General features: G+C 49.0%; 1 protein-coding gene across 1 annotated transcript in view; it reads right to left on the reverse strand.

Annotated features, from left to right (window-relative positions):
- Positions 1-19,740, reverse strand: part of DNMT3A (DNA methyltransferase 3 alpha) — a 93,510-nt gene extending 73,770 nt beyond the window's left edge. The window contains exons 1-2 of the mRNA XM_007939283.2: positions 19,675-19,740; positions 681-785 (exon numbers count right to left, since the gene is read on the reverse strand). Of these exons, the coding sequence (XP_007937474.1) occupies positions 681-785; positions 19,675-19,737 (168 nt within the window). The 5' untranslated portion in view covers positions 19,738-19,740. The remainder of the gene's footprint in view (positions 1-680; positions 786-19,674) is intronic.
- Between the last annotated feature and the right edge of the window lie 379 nt (positions 19,741-20,119).

A 20,119-nucleotide genomic window follows, 5' to 3' on the forward strand; every position in this document is an offset into this window, starting at 1 on the left:
GGGGGGGGGAGGTAGCCAAAGTCCAGTGTGTGTGTGGGGGGTGGGGTGGGGATGGGGAGCCCACACAACAGGCTACCAAACAAACTGGTTGCCATGGAGTTGACTTGGACTCATGCGCATCACAGGAGAACTGCGCTCCACAGGATTTTCAGTGGCTGATTTCTCAGAAGTGGATTGCCAAGCCTTTCTTCCAAGGCGGCTCTGGGCAGAGTCAAACCTCCAACCTTTTGGTTAGCAGCTGAGCACATTAATTGTTTTCACTATCTAGGGACCACAGACAGGCTATGAAGATCAAGAGTCCTGCCCATCAAAGCCACTGACTCGGACAATGCCAGGCTCTCCCGCTGCACTTCCAGAGGGAAGCTGGAGTCAGATGCCTGGGTCAAGGCCTAGCCCCACTGCCCCCCAGTGCAAGTCCCCTGCCCCTCGCGGCCACCAGTTCTTGATGCAGAAAATAGGAAAGTTGTGGGGGTGGTTGCAGGGGGTCAAAAAATAAGAAATATGATGAGCTCTGCAGCCAGAGGTGAGCATTTTATTGCCTCATCTTGATGCCCTTGGCCACAGCCTTTCTTGCTAGGTCTCTGCACGGAGACTCTAGGCAGCAGTGATGTCTGTGTGTCTATGTGTGTGTGTGTGTGCGCGCAGGGGGAGGGGGCGGATTGTGACAACACAACACTCACCGGGGGGTGCTTGCGCTTCCTCCCAGGCCTTCCCACCTTCCGTGTGGTCGTGCCGGACTCCTGCCGCTCCTCCTTGCCACGAGGTTCCTCCGGCTCCTCTCCCTCCTGTGAGCACAGACGCAGTTTGTGAAGCCAGAGTCTGGGAGGCTGCATTCTAGAGGCACCTTACTCGAGGCCCTTCCCAGGCTAGTCTCGGGCTCTCTTGCGGTCCAGCCTGCCCCTCCCATCCCCTCGCCAGCCATACTTTCAGGGCTGTGCCATGCTGTTCCCTCTGAAAAGGAGGCTCTTCACCCTCACCCTGCCTGCTGATACTTAAGCCACCTTTTAGAGCCTCATTTAAATATATCCTCAGCAGGACTTCAGGGAAGATCCACAGCCACAGCTGAATATGTTTCTCCTGCCTAGTGGCCATGTTTTCTGAGCCACCAAATCATAACACATACTCTAACAAGGAATTTGTTTCTGAGTTATTCATTTATTAATATATATATATAAAATCTTACACAGGCATAAAAATGAAATGACTTATGTACTTAATGAACTGCCTTTATTGAGAATAAAGTCATATGAAAAGCGATATTAAATTTAGCTATGTATACTTGAAATACATGCAACACCTGATATGTGGACTATGGTAGACAATGGGGGACTTTTACAGTTGCTGTAAATATACCTGCCTCGAATCATTTGCCACATGGAGGTGGAATTACAGATACCTGTCTTGTCCACAGCAGCATCTTAGGGACCATGTCTTGGCTCTTTTTTTTTTTTTTTTCAAAATAGTAATTTCTCTCTCTCTCTGTGAATCTTGGCTCTTCTTTATCCTCTTCATGTACCAACTTGTGGACCAGATAGAGGACCTTCTTTCCCCTCCCCTCACACAGCACCTGCATGTGCCCAGGCCCCATAATGCTCATTTCCTATGGCACGAGACATAAACCTAGAAAGTCCTCCTGCCTCACTGCTCCAGTCTGGCCACAAACCACTCATGAGTCCCTTCTGACTCAGCCAGGCTCCATCATGACTAATCACCAGCAGAGAAAATGTTGGGGGGAGAAAGGGATCCTGACCCAGCAGAGGGACAACAGACTGCTCTTCACTCCCAGCATGATGGCTCTGAGGTCCTCCATGGGGAGGAGGTCAACCCAGCACAATGCTGGCACCACAGACAGAGAAAGGGAAGGAACACAAGTTTTCTGGGGATTTAGTTGAGATGGCCTGCAATGCCCCCACTCAACTTTCATTTTCTGTGATTTCAAAATTGCTTGTGGTTTGCCACATTAATTTTCAGGTGATGGTGGGACATGCAAATGGAAACCTACTGAGACCAATTGTAGACATTAGACCAAAGAGAAGAGCATCACTGGCCCATACATGCATGCATCCATCCACCCATCCATCATCTATCCATCTACCCACCCATCCACCCACTACCCATCATACATTCATCCATCCAATGCATACTATGAAGGCTCTGTGGGAGGTAGGATTCTGGGCAGTAGCATAGACCAGATGGGAGATACAGGGCATCAGCAGCTGAGGTTTTGAGAGTCCTCTAAGGAGACTCAAGAAGAGGATGAACAGAGGTGCCAGGCCAAGCATGATCAAGTTGGAGAGAAGGCAGAACTCATAAAAGGAGATGGTGAGAGAATGGTCAGGGGGGCAAGGTAGAAAATGCCAGGTGTACAGTGGGGGGCAAGGAAGGAGAGAACTGCCAATCCAAGAGGCCAAAGTTGTCAGATGGAAAGAAGCCAAAGACAAAGAGAAAATGTGGCTAGGGGTGGTGACCAATGACTTACAGTGGACACTATTAACAAGCAGTGTACAATGACAAGGCCATGAGGACGGTTGGGCTACAAAAGGGCTGAAGAAGACAGTTTAAGAAGCCTAGCCCAGAAAACATCTAGAAGAGAACTGAGTTGGCGGGGAAAGCCCCATGCACATCTGTGGGCAGGAGGGAGGGGCTGGCACTATCAGTGACCAGAGAGTTTTGAGAAGCTCATTTCAGGAAATCATGGCAGAAAGGCCGTGAGGTGAACAGACAGCAGATGGCGAGGCCTCCATGAAGCTCTGGGAAGGGTCAGGAGAGGATAGCCCTGGGGCACACACCCATGATCGGCCAGGCCTGCTGGTTCTTGGCTATTTTTTGGGTCCCTCCACCACCTTCAACACTTAAGAAAGGATAAAGAAAACACTTGGATCATACAAAGGAAAATATTACCAGTGCAGCTTAACGCTTGTGAAGGTGGCAGTCAGATCTATATAGCTGTAGTTGATTTTTTCAGGTAGAGGTGGTGCTTTTGATCTGATTCTGCTGCTGCTCCATGGGTACCATCTGGATCATTCTGACACGGTATCTCAGCATTTATAAAACACTCAGGGTCAGCGTGAGGCCACGGAAAGGGCTTAGAGCCCAGAGCAAACAGAGCTGGGTATGAGCCCAGAACCTACATTTGCTGGTTATAGAGCCAGCCTCTTTGAGTCTCAGTTTTCTCATCCATAAAATAGGGATAATGAAGGTGTCCATTCTGCTTGCTTCTTGGGTTTCTGAGAGGACAGATGAACACATGGTTTGGTCTGCTTTGTTCACTACTGTATCCCCAGAGCCTAGAATGGGGCCAGGACTTAGCAGATGCCCCCCCCCCACACACACACACACATACACACAAAAAACACTGTTGCTGTTGAATCAATTCTGACTCATGGTAATCCCATGTGTTTCAGAGTAGAACTGCATCCCATGGGGTTTTCAATGGCTGTAATCTTACAGAAACAAGCACTGGTGGCACAATTGCTAAGTGTTCAGTTGCTAACTGAAAGGTCAGTGGTTTGACCCCACCAGTCATTCTGAGGGAGAAAAGATATAGCAATTTGCTCATATAAAGATTACAGCCTAGGAAACTCTATGGAGAAGTTCCATTCTGTCATACACATAATGTCACTATGAGTTGGAATCTACTTGAAGACACATGACAACAACAACAACAACAACAATCTTAAACAGCAGTAGATTGCCAGGCCTTTCTTTAGCAGTGCCACTAGGTGGATTTGAATCACCAACTCTTCTGTCAGTAGCCAAGGGCAAACTGTTTGCACCACCAGTGCTTATTAATTCCCTGGTAGCAGGAGGCCTATCCATTCCTGCACTTGCTCTGGAGAGCTCTAGGCCAGACCCAGGAAAGGCTCAAAAACAGCATGTACAGCCAAGTGCCCTTGATAGATGTCTTTTTCCAGTTGCTGTTGAGTTGATTTCAACTCATGGCAACTCCATGCATTGGAGAGTAGAACTGCATTTTCATAGCAGTGACCTGTCAGAAGCAGATGACCAGGTCTTTCTTCCAAGGAACCTAGGGGCAAGTCTGAACCACCAACTGTTTGGTTAGTAGTCACATGCTTAACCTATTGCACCACCCAGAGACTCCCTTATAGATGTCCTAAATCAAACCACACCCACTGCCCTTGAGTCGATACCAACTCACAGTGACCCTCATTGGGTTTCTGAGGCAGTAAATCTTTATGGAAGTAGATTGCCCAGTCTTGCTTCTGTGGAGTGGCTGGTGGGTTTGAACCACCAACCTTCTGGTTAGCAGTCAGATGCCTTACTCACTGTGCTACCAGAGCTCCTTGAAAGATGTCCTACCACCTATCAATTCTGTGTTTGAATTATTTATTTAAAAAAATGCAGTAATTACAGAGAAATTCATTTGATTTTCTAGATTTTATTCTGAACTGATCAGAGATGTGAAAGCCAATCAGAGCTTAATCAGCAAAAACGAACCACGGTTTCCACACTGCACTGACCTACTGTAGCCCAAAACAAAGACTCCCCTGACATTTCAGAACAGATAAGTTTGGCTTCCATCAGCCACGTAGAAAAAGCCTTTTGGCCTATGATAGGCAACCTGTTTGCTCTATACAGGCCTAGAACACTTGCTGTAGTACCTCACCTCAAAGCACATGTGCTGTGCAGAGTAGGTGCTCAGTACGCTTTACATCTTAATGAATTCAATTCAGCGCAACACACCCCAGGAGGAAGGGATGGGTTCTTTTGGTGCCAGGGCACCTCTCTCCAGGTGTTGGGGTCACAGCAGTTCTATAGGGAGGGTGCAGAACAGGGGCTACTATGCACCAAGCCCTGGCTCAGCAGTCACACTGCAGCACAACCCTGGGTTGTTTGTATTGAGGGAACCAAATCTCCCTGAGATGGAGTCAAGATTCGCACCCAGGTCTATCTGAGCTACTGCTGGTCCGTGCCCTCTCCTCTTCTACGCCATGCAAATCCCAGCTCATGGTCATACATACATAGCTATGACTCACTGCCACAGACAGATATCCCCATCTGGCTGGTGCTGCTGCAGAAAGAAATAGGAACACTGGGGCTTGGTGATCTTTCCAAAATGCAAAGCTGATTATGTCACTCCACAGAGCTTAAAACCCTTTTGGAGAGGTATCACAGGGGCCTGCAAGACCAAGCCAAGCTCCTTAGCCCATGTGAAAGAAGGACCCAGGACCTGGTCCAGCCACCTTGGTCTGTTCTCCAAGGCCTTCCTCTCACCAAAGCACAAACAGATCACACCAGGTACAAAGCAGGCTGCTTCTTTCTTCCCATGATCCTCTGGGCTGAACTACCTCCCTTCAGAATTAACCAGCTAACCCTTCCTTATTCACTTTTTAAGCCTCACTTCCTGGATTGCTGCCTCTAGGCCACTCTCCTCCTATCCCTCCTCTTTCTCCTATATAGCATCCACTAGGAAGCTCTGGTAACATAGTGACTAAGGCATTTGACTGCTAACCAGAAGGGTGGTGGTTCAAACCCACCAGCCACTCCTCGGAAGGAAGATGGGGCAATCTACTTCCGTAGTGATACTGCCTCAGAAACCCAAGGAGGGGTCGCTATGAGTCGGGTCCGACTTGACGGCACATAACAACAACAACAACCGTGCACTGCAGGAGCTCTGGTAGCATAGTGCCTAAAGCCCTTGACTGCTAATCAGAAGGCTGCCAGTACTCCTCGGAAGAAAGGTTGGGCAATCTACTTCCGTAGTGATACTGCCTCGGCAGCCCAAGGAGGGGTCACTATGAGTCGGGTCCGACTCCACAGCACATAACATAACCATGCACTGCAACTATCAGCTATTTTGGGGCCAGGCTGTGATCTCCTTGAGGGAAGGGACTGTGTCTTATTCACACTTGCATGCCCAATGCCTAGAACAGTGCACCTGGCACAGAGCAGACACTTGAGAAATTCTGGATGAGGGACTTGGTGAGTGAGCCACAGGTGGTGGTCATGGCACAGAGTAAAACTGCCCCATAGGGTTTCCTAGGCTGTGATCTTTACAGGAGCAGATCACCAGGTGTTATTTTCTACAGAGCCACTGGGTAAGTTCAGTTACCAGCCCAGCAATTAACCATTTGCACCACTAGGGGTCCTTGAGTCACACAGTATTGTTGTTGTTGTTGTTATGTGCCATCAAGTTGACCCTACTCATAGTGACCTCTCCTTGGGTTTCCAAGGCAGTATCACTAAGGAAGTAGATTGTCCAACTTTCCTTCCGAGGAGTGGCTGGTGGGTTTGAAGTGCCTTAGGCACTATGCCACCAGAGCTCCTTTGAGTCACACAGTAGTGCCCACTAAATAAATGAGTCCATACACACAGATAGAGACACACATACAAACCCACAAACCCACACAAATACAACTGTGCATGAGGTGCCATGGCCACTCTAGTCTCCATGACCCCAGAATCAGGGCACAGGATGACTAAAGTGTACTTTCTAGGCTCAAACATAATACGTCACTACATTTATGTAACTCTTTACAGCTTCCAGAGCACCTTCACATTTGGTGGCTAGTTAGACTGGGTGGTTGGTTACCATGAGCCTCTCTCTAAACTTCTGAGGCTATGATTTGACCTACATTTCAACACAGCTCACTGGATGGATTATTTTAAGCCACATACAACTGCTCATTCTGATGAGCTGGGCTATGACGGTAATAATCTCTCGAATTTGTACTGTACATGGTAATTAACAAAGCATTTGCACATACATTATTTCATTTGATCCTTACACTTTACAGAAAGCAGAGTATTTTTCCATTACACAGGCAGGAAATCCGAAGCTCAGAGAGGTTATCTGGCTTGAAGAGAGGCATTCAAACCCAAATTTAAATCTTTTGATTCCCAGCCCATGGGTTCTTTCCACTGCAATGTGCCACCATATCCCACTATGTCATGTTCTGTTGACAAGTGTGCATACACACACACACACACATAGTAAATTCATAAGAAATGAAGGCATATGAGGTAAAGGCACCGTGGGGTTAACTTTACCCACAGAATTAGGTCTTTGTCCTTGGTACTGGACAGAAAACCTCTAAAATCTTGCATTTTCCACAATGACTGAAATGTCTTTGATGAGGCCTTCAGGCCACACCTAAGGGTTTATGACTCATGTTGGGTGGGAGCTGACTGCCAGAAAGACCCACTAAAGGATATCAACCTCCTGAGAACAACCTCTTGATACCAACCCATCTCAAGAGAGGGGGCTAGAGTTTGAATTACGAAATGAGACCACCAATAATGGAAGGGTAGTGCATCCCTTTATGGGACATGAAAGCTCCATATGGGAACCCTCTCAGATCTTCTCCCTGTGTGTCTCTTCATTTGTATCCTTTGCTATAATAAAACTGTAATCACAAATATAGCGCTTTCCTGAGTTCTGTGAGTCGTTCTAGTGAATTATCAAAGAGAGTAGGGGAGCCTGCAGTTTGAAGTGAGGGGGTCATAGGGACCCTAGAGCTTACAGTTGGTATCCTAAAGGGGTAGTGGGAAAACACCACATTTGTAGCCAGCAAGTCAGAAGTGAGGGTGTTGTGAGGATCTCTAAGCTTGCAGTTGGCATCTGAGGTCTTGGGCAGACTTGGCAGTCTATAGGACTCTGACCTAGCTCTGAGTGGTTAGGGTTGGAGGAAAAAGTGCTGCCTGTGCAGCTGGAGTCAGAACAGTAATGGAACAGAGGGGAACAGAATTGGTATTGAGTTGAGTTGCCATTGATCCTTAGAATTTGGCATGAGAAGTGGGATTTGATTTTCCTAGCAGGCACACATCTCCATTCATGTGCCTACTTATGTACACACTCTTAGGTGGTCATGCTTAGGAACAACCCATAAGCCACCCCCATTCCTGTTCATATCCCCTGAGGCCCTTGCCCAGAGAAAGCCAGCTAGAGGTACGTGCTTTCTTCAGTACATAAACCGGATGCTACTGACCCAGCATCCGTTGAGCAGATGTCTCAAGTTGGTGTTTGAGTCCAGGGGATGAACTTGCTGGATCTAGCCAGTCACTTGCCCCAGGCCCCCTGGGACAAGAAGCACGAACAGCTTTTGCCAGCTGGCTGGCGGCCTTCCCAGGGACTGTCTGTGGTTGTGGAATTCAGTGAAACTAATTGGCTTCTCCAGCAGGCAGAGCCCTGTCCGGGGCTGCCTGCGCACCAGCCACAGGCGCAGGATCGTTGTACCCCGCATACTGTACAAGCATGCCCGCACACGCCCGCACATGCAGACATGCCCAGGCTGACCCTGCAGAGGTGGTTCTCGCTAGGAAGGTGAGTGACAGATTGTGCTGCTTAGAGGATGGGCAGGAAGGAGGCAGAAGGCTGAGGACAGCATGAATATCCAATCAGCAGTATCAGGAGTCATCGTAGCCGTTCACTCTCCACACAGTTACCCAAAGTGCCCTGTTTTTTCTGATCTCAGTCATCTCCCACAGCTCATCAGCCCTTTGTTTCAATTATTCGACAAAATTCAACAAATATTCACTGACTGCTTAAACTCCTTGCCATTGAGTCACTTTTGACTCATGATGACCCCATGTGTGCAGAATAGACCTGTGCTCCACAGCGTTTTCAATAGCTGATTTTTCCAAAGTAGATTGCCAGGCTTTTCTTCCGAGGTGCCTTAGTCAGCTTCATATTATAACTATTAGTGACAAGCTCTCACCTTTCCCAAAAGGCCCGTCTCCTGTTAGACAGGGGCTGTGTCTTACTGGTCCTTTAAGTCCCACAGCTCTTAGTACTTGCACACACACACTCACTCACTCACTGCAGTCCAGTCAATCTGGACTCACAGGGATCCCTCCTTGGGTTTCTGATGCACAGCAGGTGCTAAATAAATGCTAAATGATTGAAAATGGCTGTGCCTGTCTGTTTTCTAGGCCCTCCAGCCTACCCTCATGCTGGGATTCACTGCCTCAGGTGGAGACTGCCCAGACCTCAGCCCCACTAAGCGCAACCTCCTTCCAGGACACAGGGAGCCCCTGGAGTTGCACCCCAGCTGTGTTCATCTTTGTGGTTTCAATGCCACTCAGCACTGGGTGTGCTCAAAAATAATTTGTTGCATTTATTGGACAACTGCTGTGTACTAGATAAAAAGAAAATAAGGAACTCAGTAGAGAGGGAGAGATGAAATATAAAGAAGTTCTTGACACTGTCCTGAGGGCCTGAGCTGAGAGGGCCCCATTGCTCTGCCAGAGGACAGCCAGCTCACCCAAAGTTGCTCCTTCAGCATTCCACCTAGGCTCTGCCGTCTCATCTTTAACCCACTGGGCAGCCTCCCTCCCTCTCTACATCTGCACCTCACCATCGTCTTTCTGGAAGCGCTAAGTATAACCTGCTTTCTCTTGCTTTACAGAGGGAAAGAATCCAGGTGAAACGATTTGGCGACCTCTGCCAAGTTTCTTAACCGCTCTAAGCCTTAGTTTCTCATATATAAAATGGGGATAATAACACAGAGTGATTCCTGGGTTATCATGAGGTTAAGTGAGTTAATTACCATACAAAGGAAACCATTTTATATGCCCTCTCCCGCACTGTTTTGTAGTGGTATACAGTGGTGTGATTATAAGTAATATCCCTAATTGCCCTGTGGCTCTCCACAAAGGCTGCAGGGCATGACCAGGCCTCCATGCCAGGCCCAGGTGCCAGAGAGGAAGGCTACTTCCCCCATTTCCCAGTCATCCCAGGACTTCCCTCCAGCTCACTCCCAGCCTGCCCTCTTCCTCTCTGTAGAGCTGAGCTCAGCGTTTTCTTGCCCAGGCCCTATGGGCCCGCCTTCTTGGCAGGGGTGGTCTCTGCCCTCACAGTGGGCAAGCCCACCCATATAGGGCATAAGTGATCCTAAGTGACCTTGAGCCCTGACCCAGGCTACTACTGAAGGGTGCCTTCACCATCAGGAGTTAGGTCTCACTGCATTCTTAATCAGGAGCTCTGGTGGCATAGTGCCCAAGGCAGTTGACTGCTAACCAGAAAGCTCATGGTTCAAACTACTCCTTGGAAGGAAAACTGGGCAATCGACTTCCATAGAGATACCACCTCAGAAACCCAAGGAGGGGTAGCTATGAATCGAATTGACTAGACAGCAGTGACTTTTTTTTTTTTTTTTTTTGCATCCTTAACCACTCACTACCCTTGCCAGATCCAAGAAGCTGGACTATATGAAGAAAAACGTGGTATCAGGATTGGAGGAAGAATCATTAACAACCTGAGATATGCAGACGATACAACTTTGCTTGCTGAAAGTGAGGATGACTTAAGGCACCTACTGATGAAGGCTGAAGAATACAGTCTGCAGTATGGATTACGTCTCAATATAAAGAAAACAAAAATCCTCACAACTGGACCAAGGAGCAGCATCACAATAAATGGAGAGAAGATTGAGGTTGTCAAAGAATTCACGTTGCTTGGTTCTACAATCGATGCCAACGGAAGCAGCAGTCAGGACATTAGACGATGTGTAGCATTGGGAAAGTCAACTGTGAAGGAACTGTTTCAAGTGCTGAGGAGCAAGGATATCTCCTTGAGGACTAAGGTGCGCCTGACACAAGCCATGATATTTCCAATCGCCTCGTATGCATGTGAGAGCTGGACAATGAATAAGGAAGACCGAAGAAGGGTTGATGCTTTTGAGTAGTGGTGCTGGCGAAGAATGCTGAAAGTACCATGGACTGCTAAAAGAACTAACAGATCTGTCCTGGAGGAAGTGCAGCCAGAATGCTCCTTGGAAGCAAGAATGGCCAGACTTCGTCTCACCTATTTTGGTCATGTTGTCAGAAGGGACCATTCCCTGGAGAAGGATGTCACGCTTGGTAGGGTGGAGGGTCGACGAAAGAGGGGGAGGCCTTCAATGAGATGGATTGACATGGTGGCTGCGATAATGGGCTCAAGTATAGCAGGGATTGTGGGGCTGGCACGGGATCAGGCAGTGTTTCGTTCTGCTGTGCATGGGGTCGCTATGAGTCGGAAACGACTCGACGGCACTTAACAACAACAACAACAACCCTTGCCTTGACTTTTGCTTCTGTTCAACAGAGTGTGACCATGGACCTGGAGAGAAGTAACCTTCCTTCCACCCACATCATTCACATCCCCACCTGAATTTTTCATGTTCTTCTATGTTTCAATCCTGGGGGCTGCAGTGGATCTGAACTACAAATGTGTAGGTAGACATGTAGGTACGTAGGTCGGTAGGTAGGTGGGTGGGTGGGTGGGCAGGTGAGTGAGTGAGTGGCTGGCTGGCTAGAATAGAAAGATACGACAGGTAAATAGATGAATAGATAGATTAGATAGGCTGATAGATAGCCAAAACAAATTCTAAAACCAGCCTACTATTTGCCAGGTCCCTGGGTTAACCACTTTGGATGTACCATCTCATTTAAACCCTTTGAGCTGACAATGTACCATCTTCCTACTCAGAGGTTTCTAGATGATTAGTGGCGGAGTCTAGATTCAATTATTGGTAAGAGCCTCTCATCTTTTCCAAAAGGCCAGTCTCCTGTTAGACAGGGGCTGTGTCTTACTGGTCCTTTGAGTCCCCACAGCTCTTAGTACTTGCACACACACACTCACTCACTCACTGCAGTACAGTCAATGATCCCATGATGTGACTCATAGTGTTTCCTCCTTGGGTTTCTGATGTACACAGCAGGTGCTAAATAAATGCTAAATGATTGAAAATGGCTATGTATGCCTGTCTGTTTTCTGGAGCTCTGGTAGCATAGTGCTTAAAGCATTTGACTGCTAACCAGAAGGCTAGCAGTTCAAACCCACCAGTCACTCCTCGGAAGGAAGATGGGGCAATCTACTACCTTAGTGATACCGCCTTGGAAACCCAAGGAGGGGTCACTATGAGTCGGGTCTGACTCCACACTCCACGGCACATAACAACATGCCTGTCTGTTTTCTAGGCCCTCCAGCCCACCCCCATGCTGGGATTCACTGCCTTCAAGTGTGGAGGCCGCCCAGAGTTCAACCGAGACCCCACCCCCACCCCAAGACTGCACTGACAGCAAGGTGAACTGAACTTGATACAAATTAGTGTCTCACATTAGAGAATCTGATGGTCAAAACCTAGGACCCAGTCAACTCATGCACTGTTTACATAACAGAGCTGCTGAACACACTCAAGAATCAAATAAACTCCACTGAGCTAAAACTGTATCAGCTATTATTATTAGCTGTGTTCCACAAAAGGTGAGGGCAAACTGCCTTTTCTGTGGCTATTTAGACTTACTAAGGGGGATAGGAGCTCTGGTAGCATAGTGGCTAAGACACTTGCCTGCTAACCAGACGGCTGGCGGTTCAAACCCACCAGCCACTCCTTGGAAGGAAGGTTGGGCAATCCTACTTCCGTAGTGATACTGCCTCGGAAACCCAAGGAGGGGTCGCTATGAGCACATAACAACAACAACAAAGGGGGATGCTATTTAAATGACTCCTACAGTGACTATTGTAAAGCAAAGAGCCCACCTGAAGAGACCATTTGTGAGCTTCTACTTGCAAAAAAGGCAGAGTAGGCCTGGGGTGGGCAGTAAACCTATTTGCCAGCAAGACATACTGAGAGTGGAGCTAGGGACCCCACCCAAGGATGCCCTTGAGCTTGCATACCAGAACACAAGAAATGCTCCAAGCCCCAGGGAGATCAGTGCCTGCCAGCCTTGGGACTGGACTTTGGAGGGAGGGAGGAGCCATAACCACAGCACTGGAGATGCACACACGCATGCACGCGCATGCACGCTGTGCTCCTCCTATACACCAGGAGAGGGCATGATCAGGATGCGTTGTCTAGTGTGGGGCCTCCCTTCCCAGACTCAGCTCTGGTGGGTAGGCATGGCTTATTCATCTTTGCATCTTCCCAACCCCTTCCTTTACTAGGTTCTGAAGGAATGTTTATTTAGTTCATCCAACAGACTTGAGGAGCCCTACTATGTGCCCAGCACTTGGAAAGGTACCTATGCCTGCAGAAAGAAGGAAAGAAAGGAGGAGGGAGGGAGGAAAGCAGCAGGGTGTCCACAGCAGTGTCTACACTAAAGAGGGTGTACTTGTGGTGTGCATGTGCACAATCACACACACGAGCCTATGCATAGGAGCTCCTGCTGGAGATGAAGTGTGCCCAGTGCCCATCCATAGCAAGAACTGTTACACAGAGAAAGGCCACCAGTCATTCTCTGACCATCCTAACCTGCAATCTAAATCAACACACTTTCAACTGCAGTAGAAATGTGGGTAGGACCATTGAGCACCATGGCCAGGAGCCACTATTCAGGTCATCCCTGAGACTCCTTCATGTAGGGGGAAGCTTGAAGAGCACAGAAGCCAGCTGAACAGGCAACTGGTTCAAGTCCCAAGACCACTACTTACTAGTGGTATGACCTTAGGCAAGTGACTAAACTTCTCTGAGCTTCAGATTAGTCTTTAATAAGGTAGAATGAGGGAAATAATAATGCCTACCTTACTGAGCAATTATAAGAATTAAGTAAAATAATGCATCCATAGAGCTTATCTAGGAGATAAGTCAGTGCTCAAGGCATCTTGGCCATTATGTTTCTGAGACCAGAGGAGAGAGAGGAACAGTGACATCAGGGCTCAGCCTGACTTCCCGCCAGGCTCTACTTCCCATCTGGTGATCTGAGGAGGCCCTTCCAGCCCCAGGAGTGAGGATGCTCTTGATTTTTCCTGCTCTCTCCAGCCCTCACCTTCTCATCTGCACAGGGCCTGGCATCCCACCTCCATCATCTCCTACATGAACCAGGACTGAGGCTCTTGACCTCCTCATTGCTTGCTTACCCTCTCCTCTTCTACATTTACTCATTCTGGTCACAGTCCCAGAGCTCGGGCCCTCAAAGCCTGCTCTCTCCCAGCCTGCAAGCAACCTCCTCTCCTGGACCACTATATGGATGCAAGGAGAGGAGCTGCAGAGAGAAGCAGTGCTGGACAGGTACCTGGGTATGGTGTGATGGATCACTTTTATGTGGATGGTCTTGTAATTCTCACCAAGTGACTGGGTGGGACTATGCAAATGAGGTGCTCATGGCCCACTAAGGGGATTGGATAGCTTGCTAAATATGCAAATAAGGTGATGACACCCTTGTAGGGGTGGGGCCATGCAAATACAGTGTATGGAACCCTAACGAGAGAACTGGTCACTTTTTATCATCACCTTAGGCTTAAAATGAGCCATCCCAGAGTTGGACAGAGCGGACTTCACTACCACCAAGAAAGAACAGCTAGGAGTGGAGCACATCTTTTGGACCTGAGAACCTCCTAAACCCAGAAGAGAGAGTCTTGTAACACCAGAAATGGCAAGAGTTGGTGAGAAACAGTGGCAGAGAAATGGTGGCAGTAGAGGCAGCAGAACCAGGAGACTAGCAGGAGACAGTGCAGTGCATTTCCTGGCCCACAGAGCAAGAGAGGTGAATGCCTTTGGGCTAGCTGGGGGGATAGAATACCTCCAGGCACTTATCAGTGGAGCTAAAGAGCTTTGTAACACTTGCCTGAACCAAGCAGAGGCCTGCTGGCCTAAAAGTCCCAAGCTGGCTCAAGGGGCTGAGCAGCCAAGGGCTGAGAGGCTGAGGGCCAAGGAGAGGCCTGCCCATGGGCATGGCTGAGAAGCTGTCCTAACCGAAGAACTGTAAACTGAGTCTTTCATGACCCTGAATTGTAACCTGTGATTTCCCTAATAAACCTCATAATCATGAACATTGTCTGTGAGTTCTGTGTGGCTATCACAACAAATTATTTAGCCCAGCAGAGCAGTAGAGAGTGCCATGGGAGGGACAGCCAGTGTCAGAATTGGTAAAAAGGTTGGAGAGAGGAGGTAGGTATGTCTGACCTCCACTTCACAGGAGTAAGTAGTCTTGATTCTCCTTTCCCCATGTGAAGTTAGAGGAGGTTAGATAACTTCACCAAACCATTTTTCACACTGGGGACACCCAGACCAAACTCAACCCAAGCGTGGCTGCCTCAGCCCATCACCCACAGCTCTGCACCCTGTGTGCCTGACAGTGAGGTATGGGATTATTCTGTACAGGGTTCTTATCCATGCTCATTTTCTTTCTTGTCCTCTTAAAAAGAAAAATGTTCTAATGGTAGGAGAATTGAGTCATTACAAACAGTTAAAGAACATGCCAGATTCCAAGGCACCAGCACTGAAGCAGTCAGCACCACATTCTTGTTCTGAGTGGGTATACAGTTTCAGCACTACTGCTGTAAGCGAAGGTTGGTCATTTGAATTTCATTAGTCTTATAACTTTGACTGTATTTAATTTATACATTTGTTTTGATTGTATCATAGAAGCAAAATGTGCACATATTTAGTTTTATGTGTGCACTACAGGCAGTTCAAACCCACCAGCCACTCCTCGGAAGGAAGGTTGGGCAATCTACTTTCGTAGTGATACTGCCTCGGAAACCCAAGGAGGGGTCGCTATGAGTTGCGTCCGATTCGACGGCACATAACAACACAACAACAACAACAACAATACTTATATAACATTAAAATAAAGTTAAAGTCAACACTGGGGAACAAAAATTTTCTTGAGCACCTACTCTGTGTCAGGGGCTATGCTAGGCCCTGGGGATTCACAAGGATGAAAGGGGCTGGGGTCCCGCCCTCTAGGGGCAGCCATGGGGCCACCCGTTATCCACATCAGTGGTTCTCAAAGTTTAGCATTCAGCCAAATCCTCCAGAGGCCTGGCTAAAACATGGATTGAGGATCCCCATCCTCAGAATTTCTGATTCAGTAGGTCTTTGGATGAGCTCTGGTAGCGTAGTGCCTAAGGCACTTGACTGCTAACCAGAAGGCTGGTGGATCAAACCCACCAGCCACTCCTTGGAAGGAAGATGGGGCAATCTACTTCCGTAGTGATACTGCCTCAGAAACCCAAGGAGGGGTCACTTATGAGTCATCAGACTCGATGGCACATAACAACAACAACAACAACAATAACAACAACAACAGGGTTTTGCGTTTCTAACACTTTCTAAAACTTACTGCTGTCAAGTCAAATGCCTTAGGCACTACACCACCAGAGCTCCTGAAATACTTTCCAGGTGATGCTAATACTGCTGGTCCAGGAGCCACATTTTGAAAAAGCCAGATGAGCTACAAACCGTAATTCAAAGCAAATTGAAGCAAGGGCTTTGACCAGAGAGCAGGAAAGAAAATTAGGGAAAGGGTGTAGCAGGCAGAAAAACAAACACAAAACAAACACAAACAAACAAACAAAAACAAAGCCTTTGCCGCCAAGTTGATTCTGACTTCCAGTGACCTCCTTATATAAGGAGCTCTGGTGGCCTAGTGCCTAAGGCATTTGAATGCTAACTAGAAGGCTGGTGGTTCAAATCCACCAGCCACTCCTCCAAAGGAAGACTGGGCAATCTACTTCCGTAGTGATACTGCCTCAGAAACCCAAGGAGGGGTCACTATGAGTCGGAACCAACCGGACAGAAGTGAGTTTGGTTTAGTTTTGGTTCAGTGACCATATTGGACAGAGTAGAACTGCCCCATAATGTTTCCCAAACTATGATCTTTATGGCCCATATTTCTCCCACGGAGCAGCTGGTTTCAAACCACCAACTTTTGGGTTTATAGCTGAGCTCTTAACCACTGCACCACCAGGGCTACTTACAACAGGCAGAGAGGACAGCATAAACAAAGGCACAGCAGTTCCAGGAAGTACTGGATAGGGCTGGAGTGTAAGCTGCATGGGGGCGTGGCTGGGGAGGAGGCTGGAAGGGCAGCTGGGCCAGGCTGTGAAGTGGCCAGTGGGCAGCCACACCCCTTCCCTCAGGCTCACCAAATAGTTCCTTTAGTACCAGGTGCTAGTTAACTCCACGCCAAACTCCTCGGGCTCCTGCAGTCCAAGCCCGTGTCTTCCGCTAGCAACTCAGCAGTACCCTTGCCCCAGGCCTGGCTTTCACATGCTACGTGGGCAGGTGTCAGTGTCTCTGCTGCCCTCCCTGGGCAGCTCCCTGGAGTGGCTAGAGCCAGCCCAGAGGTGCCAGGGAGGTGTGCCAGGTGAGCCAGCATGTGCGCTGTGGGTGTGAGCAGCTAGGGAGGAGTGCCCGGCTGTGCCCCGGCTCCTTCTTTCCAGATTGCCTGGCCCTGCCAAAGCCAGTGTGTGCGCTCTATCAGCACCAGGATCTGGGACTGGGTGTGTGTTTGTTGCCGCTTGAGCCAGAGCAGTTACTATGGGTAGATAATAATAGCAATCGTAATCCCTCATAATTGGACCAGACTTTGCTGTCTGCAGGGCACTTCCATGTCCATGACCTCATCTGACTTCTACAAGCACCCTGTAAAACAGGCACAGCTAGAGTTACTAGCCTCATTCTCTAGCTGAGCAAACCCAAGCCCAGATGGCCTAAAGTCACATCTCCAGTAAATGCCATATCCAGGACTGGGACTTCTGACTCTTTGTCTAGTGCTCTTCCCTGAACTGCGCTGAACTGTCATATAGAGTGGGAGCTGCCACACTGCACAGACAGGGGCCAGGGGCTTTGTTGCCCAGGGTAGCACAGGGGTACAGTTCAGTACTAGTGTCATCAGGAGGAATTTGGCACAGCTATACATACTTCCCACCTGTGAGGGGCAGGCTGGCTTGTCACTGTAAGTGCCTGGACATGGAGCTGTGTCAGTATCAGCCCAGACATCAGACACAGGCTTGGTTGGTGGGTGGGTGGGTATGTGGGACTCAGGGACATCTGATCCAACAGAGGAGTGAAGCCTGGCCCAAAGAAAGGATTATCCTTGGCCAAGCAGCTCTGGTGGTGTAGTGCCTGAGGTATTTGACTGCTAACCAGAAAGTTGGTGGTTCAAACCCACCAGACCCTCCATGGAAGGAAGATGGGTCAATCTACTTCGGTAAAGATTTACCGCCTCAGAAACCCAATGGAGGTCACTATGATTCAGAATTGAGTTGATGATGGTGAGTTTGTTTTTTTTTTGTAGCTGCCACTTAAGAGTACATGTAGTTGCAGGCCCTGGATCTGCAAACTACCTAAGTCCTGGTGGCAGAAGAAAGCATGGGCCGACCTGGACTATCCATTCTTTTTCTGTGGGATTGAAAAGGAGGGGACTGACCTAGAGCCCCCATGAGGCCTGACCAGTGGGCCCACAGTATAAGCTTTCTCCCCAGCTTGCTCCACTTAGCAGCCTAACGTCCCTATGGCTCTCTGCTGGGTTCCAGGCTGGGCTTCATGTGTAACCTGATGCATGTGTGCATGTGTGTTCATACCAGGCCCTACACCAGGTAGAACTGTGGGAAAAGTTCTCATCTGGACCTACTACTGACCAGCTAGGTGGCCCCACAGGGGTACTTCTCTATACTCAACTTCCTAAGCTGCAAACTAGGGCCATCTCTAATTACCACACTTGTTCAAAAGGTTGTCCTCAAGGACCAAATAGAAAATGGATGAAAACTACCCAGACAATGGTAACATGCTATAAGAATGAGTAAGCCCAGGAAGGGGCTAGGTGTGCTTGAGGGAGGCAGGCAGAGAGGAAATCTCAGAGCTGCCCCACAGAGTGGTCAGCAGAGCTATCAATCTTCAGGTGGGGCAAATGGGTGGTGCTAGCCCCAGAAACTGCTCAGGGACCTCATGCCTGGCACGCAGGTTTCCACTCTTGTTCCAAAAGGATAAACTGTTGCCCCTATTAACTTGCCTTGCTCCTCTCAAGCCCTACCGAACATCACCACCCCCATCCCTGCTCATAGAGAGGGGGCAGTGAGAGGGAGCCATGGGAACAAAGGGAAGACAGATGCGATAAGCCAGGAAGACCTGTGGCTGGAACAGCTTCCCTGGAAGGGTGGTAATGGTTTCATCACTCCATCTGACAGAAGGGGAAACAGGGTAACATTCCAGGCAGCCTTTTGGAACCCAGCAGGGGTTTCCTTCAGTCTGATATAATTCCCTCTGGCTGATTTAGGTTCATCCTGGAGTTGACCAAGAGATACAGAGGTGACCTCATGGGGTCTGAGAACAAGGAGGTCACAAGCTCCATGGCCAGAAGCTACATCAAGGATCACCCAGTGACAAATGTTTGGAGCCTGGGGGTGGGGGTGGGGGAAGAAGGGAAATCCCCATCTCTGAGATTCACTCATGATGTGTACACATGCAGGGTGCTGGGGTGCCTATGTAGAAGCTCTAAGGCCAGCACTCACATCTACCATGGCCCCTGATAGTCTTGTCTTTGGCTACCTAGAGGCTACTGAACACCCTTGAAGGAACAGAGGCAGCTAAAACAGAGAGGTTAAGTGACTCACCTGAGGACCTACAGCGAGTAAGAGGCCATACCCAAAAAGGAATCCAGGTTTTGAGACTCTCTATGAGACAGACACCTTACAATTCATAGACCCCAGGTTTGACCCTCTGTGGTTTAAAACTTGGATTCTGGTGCCTGAACACCCTCACAGAATACCTTCACAGTCCTGCTCTACCATGAGTATTTAACCTCTCCAAACCTCAGTTTCCTTATTGCCAAAACAAGGGTGTTGATAGTACCTGCCTGGCCAGGCTGTCGAGAAGACTGAGGGTGCAGTCAAATACTCACATGGGCTGTGCTCACACATCTGAGCGGTCACTATTCCGGGGGCCAGGGGGCAGGTTCCTCCCCCTCCCGGGGCACCACCGCGGGTCCCTGGCAGAGCAGACTGCTCACCTTGCGGTCCTCCTCCCGCTCTGGAGCGGAGCTGCTGGTGTCCCCGGGGCCGCTGGAGGGCATTGCGGGCAGCTGGGCGGTGGGAGGCAGGCTGGGGCTGCGTGGGGCTGGGGGACTGCTTGGCTTTGGGGAAGGAATTATTGTGGTTTTTTAAAGCAACTGTTAGCACTCAAACATAGGTGCCAGCGCCAAGCCCTCTGGTGCCGAATCCTCTGGTGAAAAGCTGCCTCCGTCTGCCCGTAGATTTGGTCTTCTGATGGCTCCACCTGTGGGGGAAGAGAAGAGGGGTCAGCAGGGCATAGCACCCCAAAACCTAGGCTGCACCAGGACCCCACCCCTCCCTGAATTAGGGCCTCATCCCCAAGGCTATGCCAGCCTGTGAGGCCTGGTTCTTCTGACCCCACTCCCTTTCCCAGCCTCACCAGCTCCAAGCTCAGGCTAGTCC

The sequence above is a fragment of the Orycteropus afer genome, unplaced genomic scaffold (assembly GCF_000298275.1).
Source record: "Orycteropus afer afer isolate SDZICR_OR568_19922 unplaced genomic scaffold, OryAfe1.0 scaffold00058, whole genome shotgun sequence".
NCBI lineage: Eukaryota > Metazoa > Chordata > Mammalia > Tubulidentata > Orycteropodidae > Orycteropus > Orycteropus afer.